The sequence below is a fragment of the Canis lupus genome, chromosome 5 (genome assembly GCF_048164855.1).
Source record: "Canis lupus baileyi chromosome 5, mCanLup2.hap1, whole genome shotgun sequence".
NCBI lineage: Eukaryota > Metazoa > Chordata > Mammalia > Carnivora > Canidae > Canis > Canis lupus.
Genome location: NC_132842.1, coordinates 616014 through 636993, shown reverse-complemented (window position 1 = coordinate 636993; position 20980 = coordinate 616014). Strand labels below are relative to the sequence as shown.

The window sequence follows — 20980 nt, the reverse complement described above, 5'->3', positions numbered from 1 at the left end:
AAATTTATTTGGGTTACGGTTGATATTCTTGACTCTGCCCACTAATACAGCCTCTCTGCATTGAGCAAAATGACTAGAAGGAAGAATTAACCACAAAAGAAAGTAGAACCAGTACTCTCTGCCACAGAGTCACAGAATATGGATTAAAATTCGATGCCAGAAAGCCAATTCAGAAGCACAATTATAAAGCTACTGATGGCTCTGGAAAAAAGCATAAAGGAATCAAGAGACTTCATGACTGCAGAATTTAGATCAATCAGGCCAAAATTAAAAATCAATTAAATGAGATGCAATCCAAACTGGAAGTCCTAACGACAAGGGTTAATGAGGTAGAAGAAAGAGTGGGTGACATAGAAGACAAGTTGATGGCAAGGAAGGAAGAGGAAAACTTCTGAGGAAAAAGAAAAAACAATGAAAAGACCACGAGGAAAGGTTAAGGAAAATAAATTATAGCCTCAGAAGGAAAAATCTATATATAATTGGGGTGCCAGAGAGCACTGAGAGGGACAGAGGACAAGAAAGTATATTTGAACAAATCATAGCTGAGAACTTCCCTAATTTGGAAAGGAAGCAGGCATTCAAATATAGTAGACATAGAGGTCCCTCTCCCAAAATCAATAAAAACTGTTCAACACCTCGACCTATAATAGTGAAACTTGCAAATTACAAAGATAAAGAGAAAATCCTTAAAGCAGCAAGAGACAAGAGATTCCTAACCTTTATGGGAAGTATTAGGTTGACAGCAGACCTCTTCACAGAGACCTGGCAGGGCAGAAAGCTCTGGCAGGATATATTTGGGGCACTAAGTGAGAAGAACATGCAGCCAAGAATACTCTATCCAGCAAGGCTCTCATTCAGAATAGGAGAGATAAAGAACTTCCAAGATAGGCAGAAACTGAAATAATATGTGATCACCAAATCAGCTCTGGAAGAAATATTAAGGGGGACCCTGTAAAAGAAAGAGGTAGCCCAAAGAAATAATCCACAAAACAGGAACTGTATAGGCATTATGATGACAGTAAATTTATATCTTTCAATAGTAACTCTGAATGTGAATGGGCTTAATGATCCCATCAAAAGATGCAGGGTATCAGACTGGATGAAAAAGGAAGACCCATCTATTTGCTGTCTACAGGAGACTCATTTTAGACCTAAGGACATGGAAAGCCTAAAAATGAAAGGTTGGAAAACCATTTATCATTCAAATGGTCCTCAAAAGAAAGCAAGGGTAGCAATCATCATATCAGATAAATTAAAGTTTATCCCAAAGACTGTAGTAAGAGATGAAGAGGGACACTATATCATACTTAATCATACTCCAATAAAAAGACCAAACAATCATGAATATTTATGCCCCTAATGTGGGAGTTGCCAAGTATATCAATCAATTAATATCCAAAAAGACATACTTAGATAATAATGCAGTAATACTGGGAGAGTTCAACAAGGCACTTTTTGCAAATGACAGATATTATAAGTACACAGAAGCAGAAGATACTCCCCCGTGGTTCTTTTCTTTCTTTCTTTTTTTTTTGTTGTTTTGTTTTGTTTTGCTTTTTGATTTGTTTCCTTCCCCCACCCCCCTTTTTTCTCCTTTCTTTCTTTTTCTTTCTCTTTTTCTTCTTTTTTTTTCGTTTTTTTCTTCCTTTTTTTCCTCTTTCTCTTTTCTTTCCTTCTTTCTCTCCTCTCTTTTTCTCCTTTTCCCAATACAACTTGCTTTTGGCCACTCTGCACTGAGCAAAATGACTAGAAGGAAAACCTCACCTCAAAAGAAAGAATCAGAAACAGTCCTCACACAGAGTTACAAAATCTGGATTAAAATTCAATGTCAGAAAGCCATTTCAGAAGCACTATTATACACCTACTGGTGGCTCTAGAAAAAAGCATAAAGGACTCAAGAGACTTCATGACTGCAGAATTTAGAGCTAATCAGGCAGAAATTGAGATGAATGAGATGCAATCTAAACCAGAAGTCCTAACGACGAGGGTTAACGAGGTGGAAGAATGAGCGAGTGACCTAGAAGACAAGTTGATAGCAAAGAGGGAAACTGAGGAAAAAAGAGACAATTGAAAGACCATGAAGATAGATTAAGGGAAATAAACGACAGACTGAGGAAGAAAAACTTAGGTTTAATTGGTGTTCCCGAGGGCGCCGAAAGGGACAGAGGACCAGAATATGTATTTGAACAAATTCTAGCTGAAAACTTTCCTAATCTGGGAAGGGAAACAGGCATTCAGATCCAGGAAATAGAGAGATCCCCCCCTAAAATCAATAAAAACCGTTCAACACCTCGACATTTAATAGTGAAGCTTGCAAATTCCAAAGATAAAGAGTAGATCCTTAAAGCAGCAAGAGACAAGAAATCCCTGACTTTTATGGGGAGGAGTATTAGGGTAACAGCAGACCTCTCCACAGAGACCTGGCAGGCCAGAAACGGCTGGCAGGATATTCAGGGTCCTCAATGAGAAGAACATGCAACCAAGAATACTTTATCCAGCAAGGCTCTCATTCAGAATGGAAGGAGAGATAAAGAGCTTCCAAGACAGGCAGTAACTAAAAGAATATGTGACCTCCAAACCAGCTCTGCAAGAAATTTTAAGGGGGACTCTTAAAATTCCCCTTTAAGAAGAAGTTCAGTGGAACAGTCCACAAAAACAAGGACTGAATAGATATCATGATGACACTAAACTCATATCTCTCAATAGTAACTCTGAATGTGAACGGGCTTAATGACCCCATCAAAAGGCGCAGGGTTTCAGACTGGATAAAAAAGCAGGACCCATCTATTTGCTGTCTACAAGAGACTCATTTTAGACAGAAGGACACCTACAGCCTGAAAATAAAAGGTTGGAGAACCATTTACCATTCAAATGGTCCTCAAAAGAAAGCAGGGGTAGCCATCCTTTTATCAGATAAACTAAAATTTACCCTGAAGACTGTAGTGAGAGATGAAGAGGGACACTATATCATACTTAAAGGATCTATTCAACAAGAGGACTTAACAATCCTCAATATATATGCCCCGAATGTGGGAGCTGCCAAATATATAAATCAATTATTAACCAAAGTGAAGAAATACTTAGATAATAATACACTTACACTTGGTGACTTCAATCTAGCTCTTTCTATACTCGATAGGTCTTCTAAGCACAACATCTCCAAAGAAACGAGAGCTTTAAATGATACACTGGACCAGATGGATTTCACAGATATCTACAGAACTTTACATCGAAACTCAACTGAATACACATTCTTCTCAAGTGCACATGGAACTTTCTCCAGAATAGACCACATACTGGGTCACAAATCGGGTCTGAACCGATACCAAAAGATTGGGATCGTCACCTGCATATTCTCAGACCATAATGCCTTGAAATTAGAACTAAATCACAACAAGAAGTTTGGAAGGACCTCAAACACGGGCAGGTTAAGGACCATCCTGCTAAAAGATGAAAGGGTCAACCAGGAAATTAAGGAAGAATTAAAAAGATTCATGGAAACTAATGAGAATGAAGATACAACCGTTCAAAATCTTTGGGATGCAGCAAAAGCAGTCCTAAGGGGGAAATACATCGCAATACAAGCATCCATTCAAAAACTGGAAAGAACTCAAATACAAAAGCTAAACTTACACATAAAGGAGCTAGAGAAAAAACAGCAAATAGATCCTACACCCAGGAGAAGAAGGGAGTTAATAAAGATTCGAGCAGAACTCAACGAAATCGAGACCAGAAGAACTGTGGAACAGATCAACCAAACCAGGAGTTGGTTCTTTGAAAGAATTAATAAGATAGATAAACTATTAGCCAGCCTTATTAAAAAGAAGAGAGAGAAGACTCAAATTAATAAAATCATGAATGAGAAAGGAGAGATCACTACCAACACCAAGGAAATACAAACGATTTTAAAAACATATTATGAACAGCTATATGCCAATAAATTAGGCAATCTAGAAGAAATGGACGCATTCTTGGAAAGCCACAAACTACCAAAACTGGAACAGGAAGAAATAGAAAACATTAACAGGCCAATAACCAGGGAGGAAATTGAAGCAGTCATCAAAAACCTCCCAAGACACAAGAGTCCAGGGCCAGATGGCTTCCCAGGGGAATTTTATCAAACGTTTAAAGAAGAAACCATACCTATTCTCCTAAAGATGTTTGGAAAGATAGAAAGAGATGGAGTACTTCCAAATTCGTTCTATGAGGCCAGCATCACCTTAATTCCAAAACCAGACAAAGACCCCACTAAAAGGGAGAATTACAGACCAATACCCCTGATGAACATGGATGCAAAAATTCTCAACAAGATACTGGCCAATAGGATCCAACAGTACATTAAGAAAATTATTCACCATGACCAAGTAGGATTTATCCCCAAGACACAAGGCTGGTTCAACACTCATAAAACAATCAATGTGATTCATCATATCAGCAAGAGAAAAACCAAGAACCATATGATCCTCTCATTAGATGCAGAGAAAGCATTTGACAAAATACAGCGTCCATTCCTGATCAAAACTCTTCAGAGTGTAGGGATAGAGGGAACATTCCTCAACATCTTAAAAGCCATCTACGAAAAGCCCACAGCAAATATCATTCTGAATGGGGAAACACTGGGAGCCTTTCCCCTAAGATCAGGAACAAGACAGGGATGTCCACTCTCACCACTGCTATTCAACATAGTCCTGGAAGTCCTAGCCTCAGCAATCAGACAACAAAAAGACATTAAAGGCATTCAAACTGTCAAAGAAGAAGTCAAACTCTCCCTCTTCGCCGATGACATGATACTCTACATAGAAAACCGAAAAGTCTCCACCCCAAGATTGCTAGAACTCATACAGCAATTTGGTAGCATGGCAGGATACAAAATCAATGCCCAGAAATCAGTGGCATTTCTATACACTAACAATGAGACTGAAGAAAGAGAAATTAAGGAGTCAGTCCCATTTACAATTGCACCCAAAAGCATAAGATACCTAGGAATAAACCTAACCAAAGATGTAAAGGACATATACCCTAAAAACTATAGAACACTTCTGAAAAAAATTGAGGAAGACACAAAGAGATGGAAAAATATTCCATGCTCATGGATTGGCAGAATTAATATTGTGAAAATGTCAGTGTTACCCAGAGCAATATACACGTTTAATGCAATCCCTATCAAAATACCATGGACTATCTTCAGAGAGTTAGAACAAATTATCTTAAGATTTGTGTGGAATCAGAAAAGACCCCGAATAGCCAGGGGAATTTTAAAAAAGAAAACCATATCTGGCGGCATCACATGCCAGATTTCAGGTTGTACTACAAAGCTGTGGTCATCAAGACAGTGTGGTACTGGCACAAAAACAGACACATAGATCAGTGGAACAGAATAGAGAACCCAGAAGTGGACCCCGAACTTTATGGTCAACTAATATTCGATAAAGGAGGAAAGACTATCCATTGGAAGAAAGACAGTTTCTTCAATAAATGGTGCTGGGAAAATTGGACATCCACATGCAGAAGAATGAAACTAGACCACTCTCTTGCACCATACACAAAGATAAACTCAAAATGGATGAAAGATCTAAATGTGAGACAAGATTCCATCAAAATCCTAGAGAAGAACAGGCAACACCCTTTTTGAACTCGGCCACTGTAACTTCTTGCAAGATACATCCACGAAGGCAAAAGAAAAAAAAGCAAAAATGAACTATTGGGACTTCATCAAGATAAGAAGCTTTTGCACAGCAAAGGATACAGTCAACAAAACTCAAAGACAACCTACAGAATGGGAGAAGATATTTGCAAATGACCTATCAGATAAAGGGCTAGTTTCCAAGATCTATAAAAACTTCTTAAACTCAACACTAAAGAAACAAACAATCCAATTGTGAAATGGGCAAAAGACATGAAGAGAAATCTCACAGAGGAAGACATAGACATGGCCAACACGCACATGAGAAAATGCTCTGCATCACTTGCCATCAGGGAAATACAAATCAAAACCACAATGAGATACCACCTCACACCAGTGAGAATGGGGCAAATTAACAAGACAGGAAACACCAAATGTTGTAGAGGATGCGGAGAAAAGGGAACCCTCTTACACTGTTGGTGGGAATGTGAACTGGTGCAGCCACTCTGGAAAACTGTGTGGAGGTTCCTCAAAGAGTTAAAAATAGACCTGCCCTACGACCTAGCAATTGCACTGTTGGGGATTTATCCCAAAGATACAAATGCAATGAAACGCCAGGACACCTGCACCCCGATGTTTATAGCAGCAATGGCCACGATAGCCAAACTGTGGAAGGAGCCTCGGTGTCCAACGAAAGACGAGTGGATAAAGAAGATGTGGTTTATGTATACAATGGAATATTACTCAGCTATTAGAAATGACAAATACCCACCATTTGCTTCAACGTGGATGGAACTGGAGGGTATTTTGCTGAGTTAAGTAAGTCAATCGGAGAAGGACAAACATTATATGTTCTCATTCATTTGGGGAATATAAATAATAGTGAAAGGGAATGTAAGGGAAGGGAGAAGAAATGTGTGGGAAATATCAGAAAGGGAGACAGAACGTAAAGACTGCTAACTCTGGGAAACGAACTAGGGGTGGTAGAAGGGGAGGAGGGCGGGGGGTGGGAGTGAATGGATGACGGGCACTGGGGGTTATTCTGTATGTTAGTAAATTGAACACCAATAAAAAATAAGTTAAAAAAAAAAGAAACCATACCTATTCTACTAAAGCTGTCCCAAAAGATAGAAAGGGACGGAATACTTCCAAACTCATTTTATGAGGCTAGCATCACCTTAATCCCAAAACCAGACAAAGACCCCACCAAAAAGAAGAATTATAGACCAATATCCCTGATGAACACAGATGCAAAAATTCTCAACAAGATACAAGCCAATAGGATCCAACAATACATTAAGAAGATTATTCACCATGACCAAGTGGGATTTATCCCCGGGATGCAAGGCTGGTTCAACACTCGTAAAACAATCACATGATAGATCATATCAACAAGAGAAAAAACAAGAACCATATGATCCCCTCAAGAGATGCAGAGAAAGCATTTGACAAAATACAGCATCCATTCCTGATCAAACCTCTTCAGAGTGTAAGGATAGAGGGAACGTTCCTCAGCATCTTAAAAGCCATCTATGAAAAGCCCACAGGAAATATCATTCTCAATGGGGAAACACTGGGAGCCTTTCTCTTAAGATCAGGAACACAATAGGGATGTCCACTCTCACCACTACTATTTAACATAGTACTAGAAGTCCTAGCCTCAGCAATCAGACAACAAAAAGAAATAAAAGGCATTCAAATTGGCAAAGAAGTCAAACTCTCCCTCTTCACAGATGACATGATACTTTACGTCAAAAACCCAAAAAATTCCACCCCAAGATTGCTAGAGCTCTACAGTGATTCAGCAGCGTGGCAGGATACAAAACCAATGCCCAGAAGTCAGTGGCATTTCTATACACTAACAATGAGACTGAGGAAAGAGAAATTAAGGAGTCAATTCCATTTACAATTGCACCCAAAAGCATAAGATACCTAGGAATAAACCTAACCAAAGAGGTAAAGGATCTATACCCTAAAAACTAGATAACACTTCTGAAAGAAATTAAGGAAGACACAAAAAGAAGGAAAAATATTCCATGCTCATGGATTGGAACACATCCAATGCAATCCTTATCAAAATACCATGGACTTTTTTCAGAGAGTTGGAACAAATGATTTTAAGATTTGTGTGGAATCAGAAAAGACTCCAAATAGTCAGGGGAATACTGAAAAAGAAAACCAGAGCCGGGGGCATCACAATGCTGGATTTCAAGTTGTACTACAAAGCTGTGATCATCAAGACAGTATGATACTGGCACAAAAACAGACACATATATCAATGGAACAGAATAGAGAACCCAGAAATGGGCCCTCAACTCTGTGGTCAATTAATATTCGACAAAGCAGGAAAGACTATCCACTGGAAAAAGGATAGTCTCTTCAATAAATGGTGCTAGGAAAATTGGACTGCTATGTGCAGAAGAATGAGACTATACCATTCTCTTACACCATACACAAAGATAAACTCAAAATGGATGAAAGATCTAAATGTGAGACAAGATGCCTTCAAAATCCTAGAGGAGGACACAGGCAACACCCGTTTTGAATTTGGCCACAGTAACTCCATGCAAAATACATTCATAAAGGTAAGAGAAACAAAAGCAAAAATGAACTATTGGGACTTGATGAAGATAAAAAGCCTATTCACAGCAAAAGAGACAGTCAACAAAACTAAAAGACAACCTACAGAATGGGAGTAGATATTTGCAAATGACATATCAGGTAAAGGGCTAGTATCCATGATCTATAAAGAACTTAGTAAACTCAACAACAAAGAAACAAACAATTCAATCATGAAATGGGCAAATGACATGAACAGAAATTTCACAGAGGAAGACACAGACATGGCCAACAAGAACATGAGAAAATGCTCTGCATCACTGGCCATCACGGAAATACAAATCAAAACCACAATTAGATACCACCTCACACCAGTGAGAATGGGGAAAACTAATAAAACAGGAAATAACAAATATTGGAGAGGATGTGGAGAAAGGAGAACCCTCTTGCACAGCTGGTGGGAATGTGAACTGCTACAGCCACTCTGGAAAACTCTGTGGAGGTTCCTCAAAGAGTTAAAAATAGATCTGCCCTATGACCCAGCAATTGCACTGCTGGGGATTTACCTCAAAGATATAGATGCAGTGAAACGGCAGGACACCTGCACCCTGATGTTTCTAGCAGCAATGGCCACAATAGCCAAACTGTGGAAGGAGCCTCGGTGCCCATCGAAAGATGAATGGATAAGGAAGATGTGGTCTATGTATACAATGGAATATTACTCAGCCATCAGAAACTTTGAATATGCAGCATTTGCTTCAGCGTGGATGGAACTGGAGGGTATTATGCTGAGTGAAGTAAGGCAATCGGAGAAGGACAAACATTATATGGTCTCATTCATTTGGGGAATATAAAATAGTGAAAGGGAATAAAGGGGAAAGGAGAGAAAATGAGTGGGAATTATCAGTGAGGGTGACAAAATATGAGAGACACCTAACTCTGGGAAATGAACAAGGAGTAGTGGAAGAGAATGTGGGTGGAGGGATGGGGTGACTGGGTGATTGGCACTGAGGGGGGCACTTGATGGGATGAGCACTGGGTGTTATGCTATATGTTGGCAAATGAACTCCATTAAGAAAATATACAAAAAAAATTTTACCTGCAAAATCATATTGTATACCTAAAACTAATGTAACACTGTGTGTCGACTATACTAAAATATAAAATAAAATAAAATAAAATAAAATAAAATAAAATAAAATAAAATAAAATAAAATAAAATAGGTGTCGTCTTCTTAAGATTTGTCCCTCTATGACTTCTGAATACTGAGAATGTCTGGTTGTCTAAGCTAATTGGGGAGCCAGGAGCCTGGCTAACAGACATAAAACTTGATTTCTAGGTATGTGGTCCAGGCCCTTTGCTTTTTAGGGAGTTCCTTCCAAGTTGCAAATCTTATTCCAGGGTTGGGACTTACTGCATTGATTTTGTCTTAAGTTTTCCTAATCATTTCAATGTGGGTATTTTCTTGGTTGTCTGATGTATGGGAGTCAATTAATTTTTGGATTTTTCTCAGAGGGATCTGGTCTGTGTTTATTTGTATATCTATTGCGTCTTTGGGAGAAGGAACACCAGGAGCCTCCTATCCTGCCATCCTATTTTCAATCTATAAGTGTTTTCATATTTAATGTAGGTTTCTTTTTTTAAAAGAGATTTTATTTATTTATTCATGAGAGACACAGAGAGAGACAGAGACAGAGACACAGGCAGACGGAGAAGCAGGCCCCATGCAGGGAGCCCGATGTGGGACTCAATCCCGGGACCCCGAGATCATGCCCTGAGCCAAAGGCAGGCCCTCAACCACTGAGCCACCCAGGGCTCCCTAATGTGTGTTTCTTGTAAACAACACATAGTTGAGTTCCTTTTTAAAATAAATTGTGACATCTATCTTTTGATTGGTATATTTAGACCACATCATTTCAAGTAATTATTTTTATACCTGAATTAAGATCTACCAATTTGTTACTTCTTTCTATGCAAGCCCTCCTTCTCTCTCTCTCTCTCTCTCTCTCTCTCTCTCTCTCTTTTCTCTTTTCTCTTGCCAATGCTGTAAACATGACTTTTTTTTTTCCCTGATATTCACCCTAAGTACCTGATAGGGCTCCTGGAGGAAAATTTCATAAAAGTGTGGAATGTTATATAAGGTTTTGTCCTAGAATATTTTATCAATCCAGTTCATGTTCAGATTCCAGCAATTATTCAATGATACTTTACGTTTTCCTACTCGTTGCTAGATCCGGTTTTGGTTGTTGTTCTCAGTAAGATGTAATTCTCACTATTCATCTATCTGTATAGCTTGGGAGTCACTGTTTGCCCTATGACTTCAGTTCTCTGATGAAGCTAAGGATTGTTGGATTTCAGTTTTTTCAGCTTTTTCTTGTTTTGAGTATAGGAGTGAGACTTCCAAGTTCTTTCTATGTTAGACTGGAAAGTAGAAGTCTTACATATCTTTGAAAAACAATTCTTCCTAGATAGTGCATTTGTTTTGATACTAATATAAATTCCATAACACTAAAAATGTTGATTTTTAAATTTTGTATTCTTAGTACATACACATAAAATTGTGTTTTGTATAGTTTTATATTCAGTAATCTTAATAAATCAAGTTGATAACTCTAAGATTTTTTTGTAGACTGCAGATTCTTTTAGATTGCAGTAACTGCACTATCATATTGTCTGCAACTGAGAGTTTCATTTCTCCCTTTGAATTTTTAACACTTTTCTTTTCTTCTTAATTTATTATAACAGCTAGGATAACCAGGACAATAATGAGTAGAAATAGTTATATATATATACCTATATATAACTATATAATATTTATATATATATCTCATGCCAAATATTGAAGGAAAATAATTTACTGTTCGGTTGTTGAAAAAAGTCTTTTGTATTAAAAAATTTATTAAATTTTTTATTTATTCATGGGAGACACACAGAGAGAGGCAGAGATACAGGCAGAGGGAGAAGCAGGCTTCTGGTAGGGAGCCCAATACATGACTCAGTCCCAGGACCTGGGATCCTGACCTGAGCCAAAGGCAGATGCTCAACTGCTGAGCCACTCAGGTATCCCTCTTTTGTAATTTTTAAAGATATAAATTCTAAATAAAGAAATTTTAGTTCATTTATTTATTGAGATTATGATTTTTATTTAATTAATGAAGTAAAGTGCTACAGTGTTTTTATTCCTGTAAAATTGGTATTAATATTCCCCCTTTCCATTCTGATTTTAGTAATTTGAGTCATTTTTTTTCATCAGTCTAAGTTTTTATCAATTTCATTGATCTAACGAATCCTTTGTGGACAGAATATATTTGGATAATGTTCTTGATCCATTCTGCCAATGTCTGCCTTTTGTTTGGAGAATTGAATCCACTTGTATTTAATTACTCATAAGGAAGAATTTATTGCTGTCATTTTTGACTTGGCTTTTTGTTCCTCATTTCCTCTGATCCTGACCTCTATCATGTGCAGTTGATTTTTTTAAGAGTCTATATGTTTTATTTCCTTTTGTTTATATTCTGTAGATATTTTCTTTTTAGTTACCAAGGGGATTATGTATAATTTCTTAAAATTATAACAATCAATCACCAAACTTAACTCCAGCCATATCCAATAACTACTCCTATACAGCTCCATCCCCTTCTTTTTTTACATTAATGTCATAACTATTTTTATACATTATATGTTCAATGACATAGATTTGGCTATCTTTGTGTATTTTTTCTTTACAATGCTATATAAAATAAGAAGCGGAGGTACAAACCACAATTTCAGTAATACTGGCTTTTATATTTGGCATGTACTTTACTAGAAATGCTTATTTCTTCATATAGCATAAAGTTATTATTATCCTATCACTTCAACCTAAAAGATTCCCTTTAGTGTTTCCTGTAGGGTGGATCTAGTAGCAATGCCTTGAGCTCCAGGAGATTTCCTATTCTTTGTAGTTTGATTTTGTGTTGGAGCACTCCTTCACACTTTCACCCAATTTTCTTACTATTTTGAAGATTTTTTTTCTTAATTGGCATTCTCTTATTTACTGTAAGCCTTTGTTTATTTCCCGTTGTTCTGACAAAGTTGGATTTGACAGTTTCTGGGGTTTTTTAAAATACTTTTTCTCTCTTTTTTAAAAAAATATTTATTTATTTATTTACTTATGATAGACATAGAGAGAGAGAGAGAGAGAGAGTCAGAGACACAGGAGGAGGGAGAAGCAGGCTCCATGCAGGAGCCTGATGTGGGACTCGATCCCAGGTCTCCAGGATCACACCCTGGGCTGCAGGCAGCACTAAACCGCTGCGCCACTGGGGCTGCCCTAAAATGCTTTTTCTAAGATCAAGAACTTGGGGCCTCCTAGTCTATTTTGTTGATGTCTGCCTTATTGTGGTTGTTTGAAAACTGTCTCAGAACACTCAGTTTATATTTTATTGCAAAGTACTTAATCGACTGGCCACACTGGCTTTACACATGTTCTAACTTATTTACACATGTTCTGACATATTTTTCTCACTGTGAGAAACTTCCCAACTTTGTGATAAGTAGATAAAAAAGCAGCCATATTTCCTATCTTGTGAAATCTCCATTTTTAATACATCTTGTTATTCCTATCTTGTGAAAGCTCCATTTTAATATATCTTGTTATTAGAAAAGATGATGTCAGAAATGAAAATTATGTTTTAGAATATATAACATCTAGTTTGCTGTGAACATTCACAATGTAGGGAGAATCTTATATATATTTTTGTTTCATAAACGGGAAAATAAATCTATTAAGCATTAACTAATGAATGCTTGCTTGGTGGATTAATGAGCACATAACAAATTCACCTAAAGATAAATATTGATTGATTGATTAGAATAAAATTAAAGTTGAAAAAGTTTGCCCTATGTTTGAATTTATTTTACAACTATAGATTTGAAATATGTTAACTCTTAAACTGTTTTTCTTGCCCAAACATCATAATCTCTACTTACCTCTAACTTTATTTAAATCTAATTGATATATTAGATCATTAAGTGATGGATTTATTGCTAGAAGATCTCCTGTATCTTGAAGTTCTGAGGCTGCCTCATTTTTAACTGGAATAATAACAGATTGCCAAATTAGTTGACTTAAAACTAAACTTTTATTTATGGTAAAATTATAGCACATAAAATTAACTTGAAATATTTTACTGGATAGTTATTTAGCCTTATTTTTTAAAAGTTTAAGATTCCAGTTAGTTAATATACAGTATAATATTATTTTCAGGTGCACAATTTAGTGATTCAACACTTACATACAGCACCTGGTGCTCATCACAGGTATACTCCTTAGTCTTATTTACTTCACAATTTAACATACATTACCCAATTAAATATAAATATGCCTAATAATTTTTAAAAGCTGATTAAATATGCCAGATATTATACTAAGTACTTTTCAAATATTACCTTTTTTAATCCTCACAACATTTCTAGGAAGTAAGTATTTTATTTCCACTTAACAAATAAGGGAAGTAGAGCTGAGAGAGATTATGAATATTTTAGAAGTTCACATGGCTATTAGCTGCAAAAGCTTGAAATTAATTTTCTTCCTTTCAAATCCAAAATCTATTCTCCAACTAGTAGACTCAAATGTCTACCAGGGCTGAACATGTCATGTGAGTGAAATGGAACTGGTGATGTTTGGAGTGGCATGAATAATGAAGTGAAATGTAAAGTATATTTTTATTAAAAATAAAAAGGCTGTCACTCTTACTGTCTGTTACAAATGCAGGTCTGGTGTTCCCGAGTCATCTAAATTCTCAAGACAAAAAAAAAAAAATTCTCAAGACAATCCAGAAATGAAGATATTTGCAAGGAATTCCAAGATTTTAAAATATTTTCAAAGAATTTAAGAGTTTTAAACATGTTTGTAGGACAAAAGAAATCATCAGCTATTATCGCAAGATATCTACCGAATTTTAGAAAGGATTAATTTTAACACATGGATAGGATTTAAGAGTCAATTGCTAGGTTATATTCCTCTATAAAACATGATTATTTATCAACCAACATATCTATCATCTAGCAACAGGAAAATAAGATCTAAAATCTTGAGGAAATCAGCACTTTCAGAAAAAAATACCAATAAGCAAAATATGTCAGGAAAAGAGTGGAAAGAATAATTAAAAATCACAAAGTAATCTTCTCAAAAGTGTGAGGCCCACATATTTTAATGCATGGAATTCCTTATAATTTTTAAGTAATTAAATTCAATTCCATAGCACATTAAAAGGGAATTTTTATTTCTTTTACAAAGTCAAAATAGTTATCACAAAGATATTGACATTGTTATAGACATAATTGGCATAACCAACAATAAAAAACTGCACATAAATATAATGCAATGAAATATGTCATATATGTAACAATAGATAATAGCTTTATTAAAAATAAACAAGTAAAATCAAATTTAATAATATTTGGTAATATTTAAAAAACACATCCAAAATATTATTTCAATATGTAATAAAAATATAATTGATGCGATATTTTTGAATATAAAATTTTCATATTTTTCATGTTTGATATTTCACAGCTGAAAACTTACCTAATCTGGGGAAGGAAACAGACATTCAGATCCAGGAAGCACAAAGAACTCCCATCAAAATCAATAAAAGCAGGCCAATACCAACACATGTTATAATTAAACTGGCAAAATATAGTGAAAAAGAAAAAAAAATCTTAAAAGCAGTGAGATGAAAGAAATCCTTAACTTACAAGGGAAGACCTACTAGGCTAGCTGCAGATTTCTGAACAAAAACTTGGCAAGCCAGAAGGCAGTGACATGATATATTCAACATGCTAAAGGGGAAAAATCCACAACCAAGAATATTCTATTCGGTAAGGCTATTGTTCTGAATAGGAGAGAGTAAGGTTTCCCAGACAAAAACTAAAGAGGTTCATGACCATTAAATCATCCCTCAAGAAATACTAAAGGGTTCTCTTTGAGTGGAAAGAATTGTCCAGGAGTGACAAGAACAAGAAGGGATCAGAGAAAATCTCCAGAAACAATGATAAAACAAGTAATAAAATAGCAATAAATACATATGTATCAGTAATCACTTTGATTATAAATAGACTAAATGTTGCAATCAAAAGACATAGGGCATCAGAATGGATTAAAAAACAAGACTCTCCTATATGCTGCCTTCAAGAGACTAATTTTTAACCTAAAAACAACTGCAAATTGAGAGAGGGGATGAAGAAATATCTATCATGCAAATAGATGTCCAAAGAAAGCCAGAGTAGCCATACTTATATTGGACAAACTAGACATTAAAACAAAGACTGTACAGAGAGACAAAGAAGGACACTATACAATATAAAGAGGACAATGCAAGAAGAAGATCCAATAATTGCAAATTTGTATGCACCAAAAATGAGAACACCCCAGTATATAAAACAATTAATAATAAACATAAAGGAAATCATTGGTAATAATACAATAATAGTAGGAAACTTTAACACCAATTTACATCAACAGACAGATCATCTAAACAGAAAACCAACAAGGAAACAATGACTTTGCATGAAACACTGGACCAGGTGGATCTAACAGATATATTCAGAATATTTCATCCTAAAACAGTAGAATACTCATTCTTTTCAACTGCACATGGACCATTCTCCATAATATATTAGGTCACAAAACAGGCTTGAACAAATACAAAAACTTTGAAATGATATCATGCACATTTTTTGAACACAAAACTATAAAACTGGAAGTCAACCACAGGAAAAAAATCTGGAAAAATCCCAAATAGATGGAGATTAAACAACATGCTACTACATAATGAATGGATCAACCAGGAAATATAAAAGGAAATAAAAACTACATGGTCCTTTCCCCCAGTAATATTCTTTCTTGCTTTGATGAAGATCAATTGACCATATAGTTCTGGAATAATTTTTAGGTTTTCTGTTCTGTTTATTTATCTATTTGATTTTGTGTCAGTACCACACTGTTGTGATCACTACCGCCTTGTAATATAACTTGAAGTCCAGAATTGTGATCCTCCAGCTTTGCTTTGCTTTTTCAAGATGGCTTTGGCTATTCAGAGTCTTTTATAGTGCCAAGCAAATTTTAGGATTGTTTGTTCTAGCTCTGTGAAAAATTCTGATGGTATTTTATTAGGGATTGCATTAAACTTATAGCTTGCTTTGGGTAGCATAGACATTTTAACAATATTTGTTCTAATCCATGAGCATGGAATATTTTTCCATTTCTTTGTGTCATCTTCAATTTCTTTCATAAGTGTCCTATAGTTTTTCAGAGTGCAGATATTTTACCTCTTTGGTTACATTTATTCCTAGGTATCTTATGGTTTTGAGTGCAGTTGTAAATGGGATCAATTCCCTGATGCTTCATTATTGGTGGATAGAAATGGAGCAGGTTAAGTGTGTGATTCTTGATTTTGGCTCAGGTCATGATCTCAAGGTCATGAGATCAAGCCCTGTGTCAGGCTTCACACTCACTGGGGAGTCAAATTGAGATACTGTCTCTCTCCCCTACCCTCTACCCTGCTTGCTTGCAATCTCTCTTGGGCTCTCTCTCTCTAAAACAAATAAATAAATACATTTTGCAAAAGAAACGCAACAGAATTCTGTGCATTGATTTTGTATCTTGTGTCTTTACTGAATTTGTTTATCAGTTCTAGTAATTTTTTTGTCTTTTGAGTTTTCTATATAGAGAATCATATACTCTGCAAATAATAAAAATATGATTCTCCTTTGCCAATTTTTTTTGCCTCAAAAAGTGACATTTATTCAAAGAAAAAAAAAAGAAAAAAATGACAATATGTCCATCCCTTGGCTCCTTCCCTCCCCCCTCCTTTGCCAATTTGATGTGTTTCTTTCAACACACTATGTTGGGTGTTTCCCTCTATTTTTTTCCTTCCTCTATATTCATCTGTTTTTGTTTCTCAAATCACTATATTGTACACTTGAAATTAATATTGGACTTTTAAAAATATTTTTTATTGAAGTTCAATTTGCCAACATATAGTATAACACCCAGTGATCATCCCATCAAATGCCCCCCTCAGTGCCTGTCACCCAGTCACCCCATCCCCCTGCCCACCTCCCCTTCCACTACTCCTTGTTTGTTTCCCAGAATTAGGAGCCTCTCATGTTTTGTCACTCTCTAATTTTTCCCACTCATTTTCTCTCCTTTCCCCTATAGTCCCTTTGACTATTTTTTATATTCCCCGAATGAGTGAAACCATATAATGATTGTCCTTCTCCAATTGACTTACTTAACTCAGCATAATATTGGACTTTAAGTTAACTAAGTGGAATTTGAATAAAAACTTTAAAAATTCCAGTTATAATTGCATCAAAAAGAATAAAATTCCTAGGAATAAACTTAGCCAAGCAGGTGAAAGACCTGTACTACAAGAACCAAAAAGCATTGATAAAAATAACTGAAGATAACACAAAGTAATGATATTCCACACTCATAAGTGAGGAGAACCAATATTCTTAAAATGTCCACACTACATAAAGCAATCTATAGATTTAATGCAATCCCTATCAAAATATGAACAGCATTTCACAGAACTAGGACATATTATCCTAAAATTTGTATGGAACTACAAAGGACCCAGAATATTAAAGCAATCTTGAAAAATAAAAACAAAACTGGATGTGTCGTAATTCCACATCTCAACAGTACATATCTGTAGTAATCAGAACAGACTGGCACAAAAATGGACACATAGATCACTAGAACAAAGAGTACAGAAATAAACCCAGACTTTTTTTAAATAATAAATTTATTTTTTATTGGTGTTCAATTTGACAACATACAGAATAACACCCAGTGCTCATCCCGTCAAGTGCCCGTCAGTGCCCGTCACCCAGTCACCCCCATCCCCCCCTCCTCCCCTTCCACCACCTCTAGTTCGATTCCCAAGTTAGGAGTCTTTAGGTTCTGTCTCATTCTCTGACATTTCCTACCCATTTCTTCTCCCTTCCCTTCTATTACCTTTCACTATTATTTATATTCCCCAAATGAATGAGACCATATAATGTTTGTCCTTCTCCGATTGACTTATTTCACTCAGCATAATACCCTCCAGTTCCATCCATGTTGAAGCAAATGGTGGGTATTTGTCATTTCTAATGGCTGAGGAATATTCCATTGTACACATAAACCACATCTTCTTTATCCATTCATCTTTCGATGGACACGGAGGCTTCTTCCACAGTTTGGCTATTGTGGACATTGCTGCTATAAACATTGGGGTGCAGGTGTCCCAGCGTTTCATTGCATCTGTATCTTTGGGGTAAATCCCCAACAGTGCAATTGCTGGGTCGTAGGGCAGGTCTATTTTTAACTCTTTGAGGAACCTCCACACAGTTTTCCAGAGTGACTGCACCAGTTCACATTCCCACCAAAAGTGCAAGAGGGTTCCCTTTTCTCCGCATCCTCTCCAACATTTGTGGTTTCCTGCCTTGTTAGTTTTCCCCATTCTCACTGGTGTGAGGTGGTATCTCATTGTGGTTTTGATTTGTATTTCCCTGATGGCAAGTGATGCAGAGCATTTTCTCATGTGCGTGTTGGCCATGTCTATGTCTTCCTCTGTGAGATTTCTCTTCATGTCTTTTGCCCATTGCACAATTGGATTGTTTGTTTCTTTAGTGTTGAGTTTAAGAAGTTCTTTATAGATCTTGGAAACTAGCCCTTTATCTGATATGTCATTTGCAAATATCTTCTCCCATTCTGTAGGTTGCCTTTTAGTTTTGTTGACTGTATCCTTTGCTGTGCAAAAGCTTCTTATCTTGATGAAGTCCCAAAAGTTCATTTTTGCTTTTGTTTCTTTTGCCTTTGTGTATGTATCTTGCAAGAAGTTACTGCGGTCGAGTTCAAAAAGGGTGTTCCCTGTGTTCTCCTCTAGGATTTTGATGGAATCTTGTCTCACATTTAGTTCTTTCATCCATTTTGAGTTTATCTTTGTGTGTGGTGCAAGAGAGTGGTCTACTTTCATTCTTCTGCATGTGGATGTCCAATTTTCCCAGCACCATTTATTGAAGAGACTGTCTTTCTTCAAGTGGATAGTCTTTCCGCCTTTATCGAATATTAGTTGACCATAAAGTCCAGGGTCCACTTCTGGGTTCTCTATTCTGTTCCATTCATCTGTTTTTGTGCCAGTACCACACTGTCTTGATGACCACAGCTTTGTAGTACAACCTGAAATCTGGCATGTGATGCCGCCAGATATGGTTTTCTTTTTTAAAATTCCCCCGGCTATTCGGGGTCTTTTCTGATTCCACACAAATCTTAAAATAATTTTTTCTAACTCTCTCAAGAAAGTCCATGGTATTTTGATAGGGATTGCATTAAACGTGTAAATAGCCCTGGGTAACATTGACATTTTCACAATATTAATTCTGCCAATCCATGAGCATGGAATATTTTTCCATCTCTTTGTGTCTTCCTCAATTTCTTTCAGAAGTGTTCTATAGTTTTTAGGGTATAGATCCTTTACCTCTTTGGTTAGGTTTATTCCTAGGTATCTTATGCTTTTGGGTTCAATTGTAAATGGGATTGATGCCTTAATTTCTCTTTCTTCAGTCTCATTGTTAGTGTATAGAAATGCCACTGACTTCTGGGCATTGATTTTGTATCCTGCCACGCTACCAAATTGCTGTATGAGTTCTAGCAATCTTGAGGTGGAGGCTTTGGGGTTTTCTATGTAGAGTATCATGTTATCGGCGAAGAGGGAGAGTTTGACTTCTTCTTTGCCAATTTGAATGCCTTTAATGTCTTTTTGTTGTCTGATTGCTGAGGCTAGGACTTCCAGTACTATGTTGAATAGCAGTGGTGAGAGTGGACATCCCTGTCTTGTTCCTGATCTTAGGGGAAAGGCTCCCAGTGCTTCCCCATTGAGAATGATATTTGCTGTGGGCTTTTCGTAGATGGCTTTTAAGATGTTGAGGAATGTTCCCTCTATCCCTGCACTCTGAAGAGTTTTGATCAGGAATGGATGCTGTATTTTGTCAAATGCTTTCTCTGCATCTAATGAGAGGATCATATGGTTCTTGGTTTCTCTCTTGCTGATATGATGAATCACACTGATTGTTTTATGAGTTTGAACCAGCCTTGTGTCCCAGGGATAAATCCTACTGGGTCATGGTGAATAATTTTCTTAAGGTACTGTTGGATCCTATTGGCTAGTATCTTGTTGAGAATTTTTGCATCCATGTTCATCAGGGATATTGGTCTGTAATTCTCCTCTTTGGTGGGGTCTTTGTCTGGTTTTGGAATTAAGGTGATGCTGGCCTCATAGAACGAATTTGGAAGTACTCCATCTCTCTCTCTTTCCAAACAGCTTTAGTAGAATAGGTATAGTTTCTTCTTTAAACGTTTGATAGAATTCCCCAGGGAAGCCTGCTGGCCCTGGACTCTTGTGTCTTGGGAGGGTTTTGATGACTGCTTCAATTTCCTCCCTGGTTATTGGCCTGTTCAGGTTTTCTATTTCTTCCTGTTCCAGTTTTGGTAGTTTGTGGCTTTCCAGCAATGTGTCCATTTCTTCTAGATTGCCTAATATATTGGCATATAGCTGTTCATAATATGTTTTTAAAATCGTTTGTATTTCCTTGGTGTTGGTAGTGATCTTTCTTTTCTCAATCATGATTTTATTAATTGGAGTCTTCTCTCTCTTCTTTTTAATAAGGCTGGCTAATGGTTTATCTATCTTATTAATTCTTTCAAAGAACCAACTCCTGGTTTGGTTGATCTGTTCCACAGTTCTTCTGGTCTCGATTTCATT

At 36.5% G+C, this 20980-nt stretch overlaps 1 protein-coding gene across 8 annotated transcripts in view; it reads right to left on the bottom strand.

The window, feature by feature from the left end:
• Positions 1–20980, bottom strand: part of CCDC7 (coiled-coil domain containing 7) — a 391847-nt gene that overhangs the window by 81190 nt on the left and 289677 nt on the right. For all 8 annotated transcript variants that reach the window (XR_012030726.1, XM_072825155.1, XM_072825157.1 and 5 more), the window contains one exon: positions 13155–13259. Coding sequence is in view for 7 of the 8 variants with exons in the window: in XM_072825155.1 (XP_072681256.1) it covers positions 13155–13259 (105 nt within the window). In the remaining variant the exon portion in view is untranslated. Of the gene's footprint in view, positions 1–13154; positions 13260–20980 lie in introns of those variants that run through there.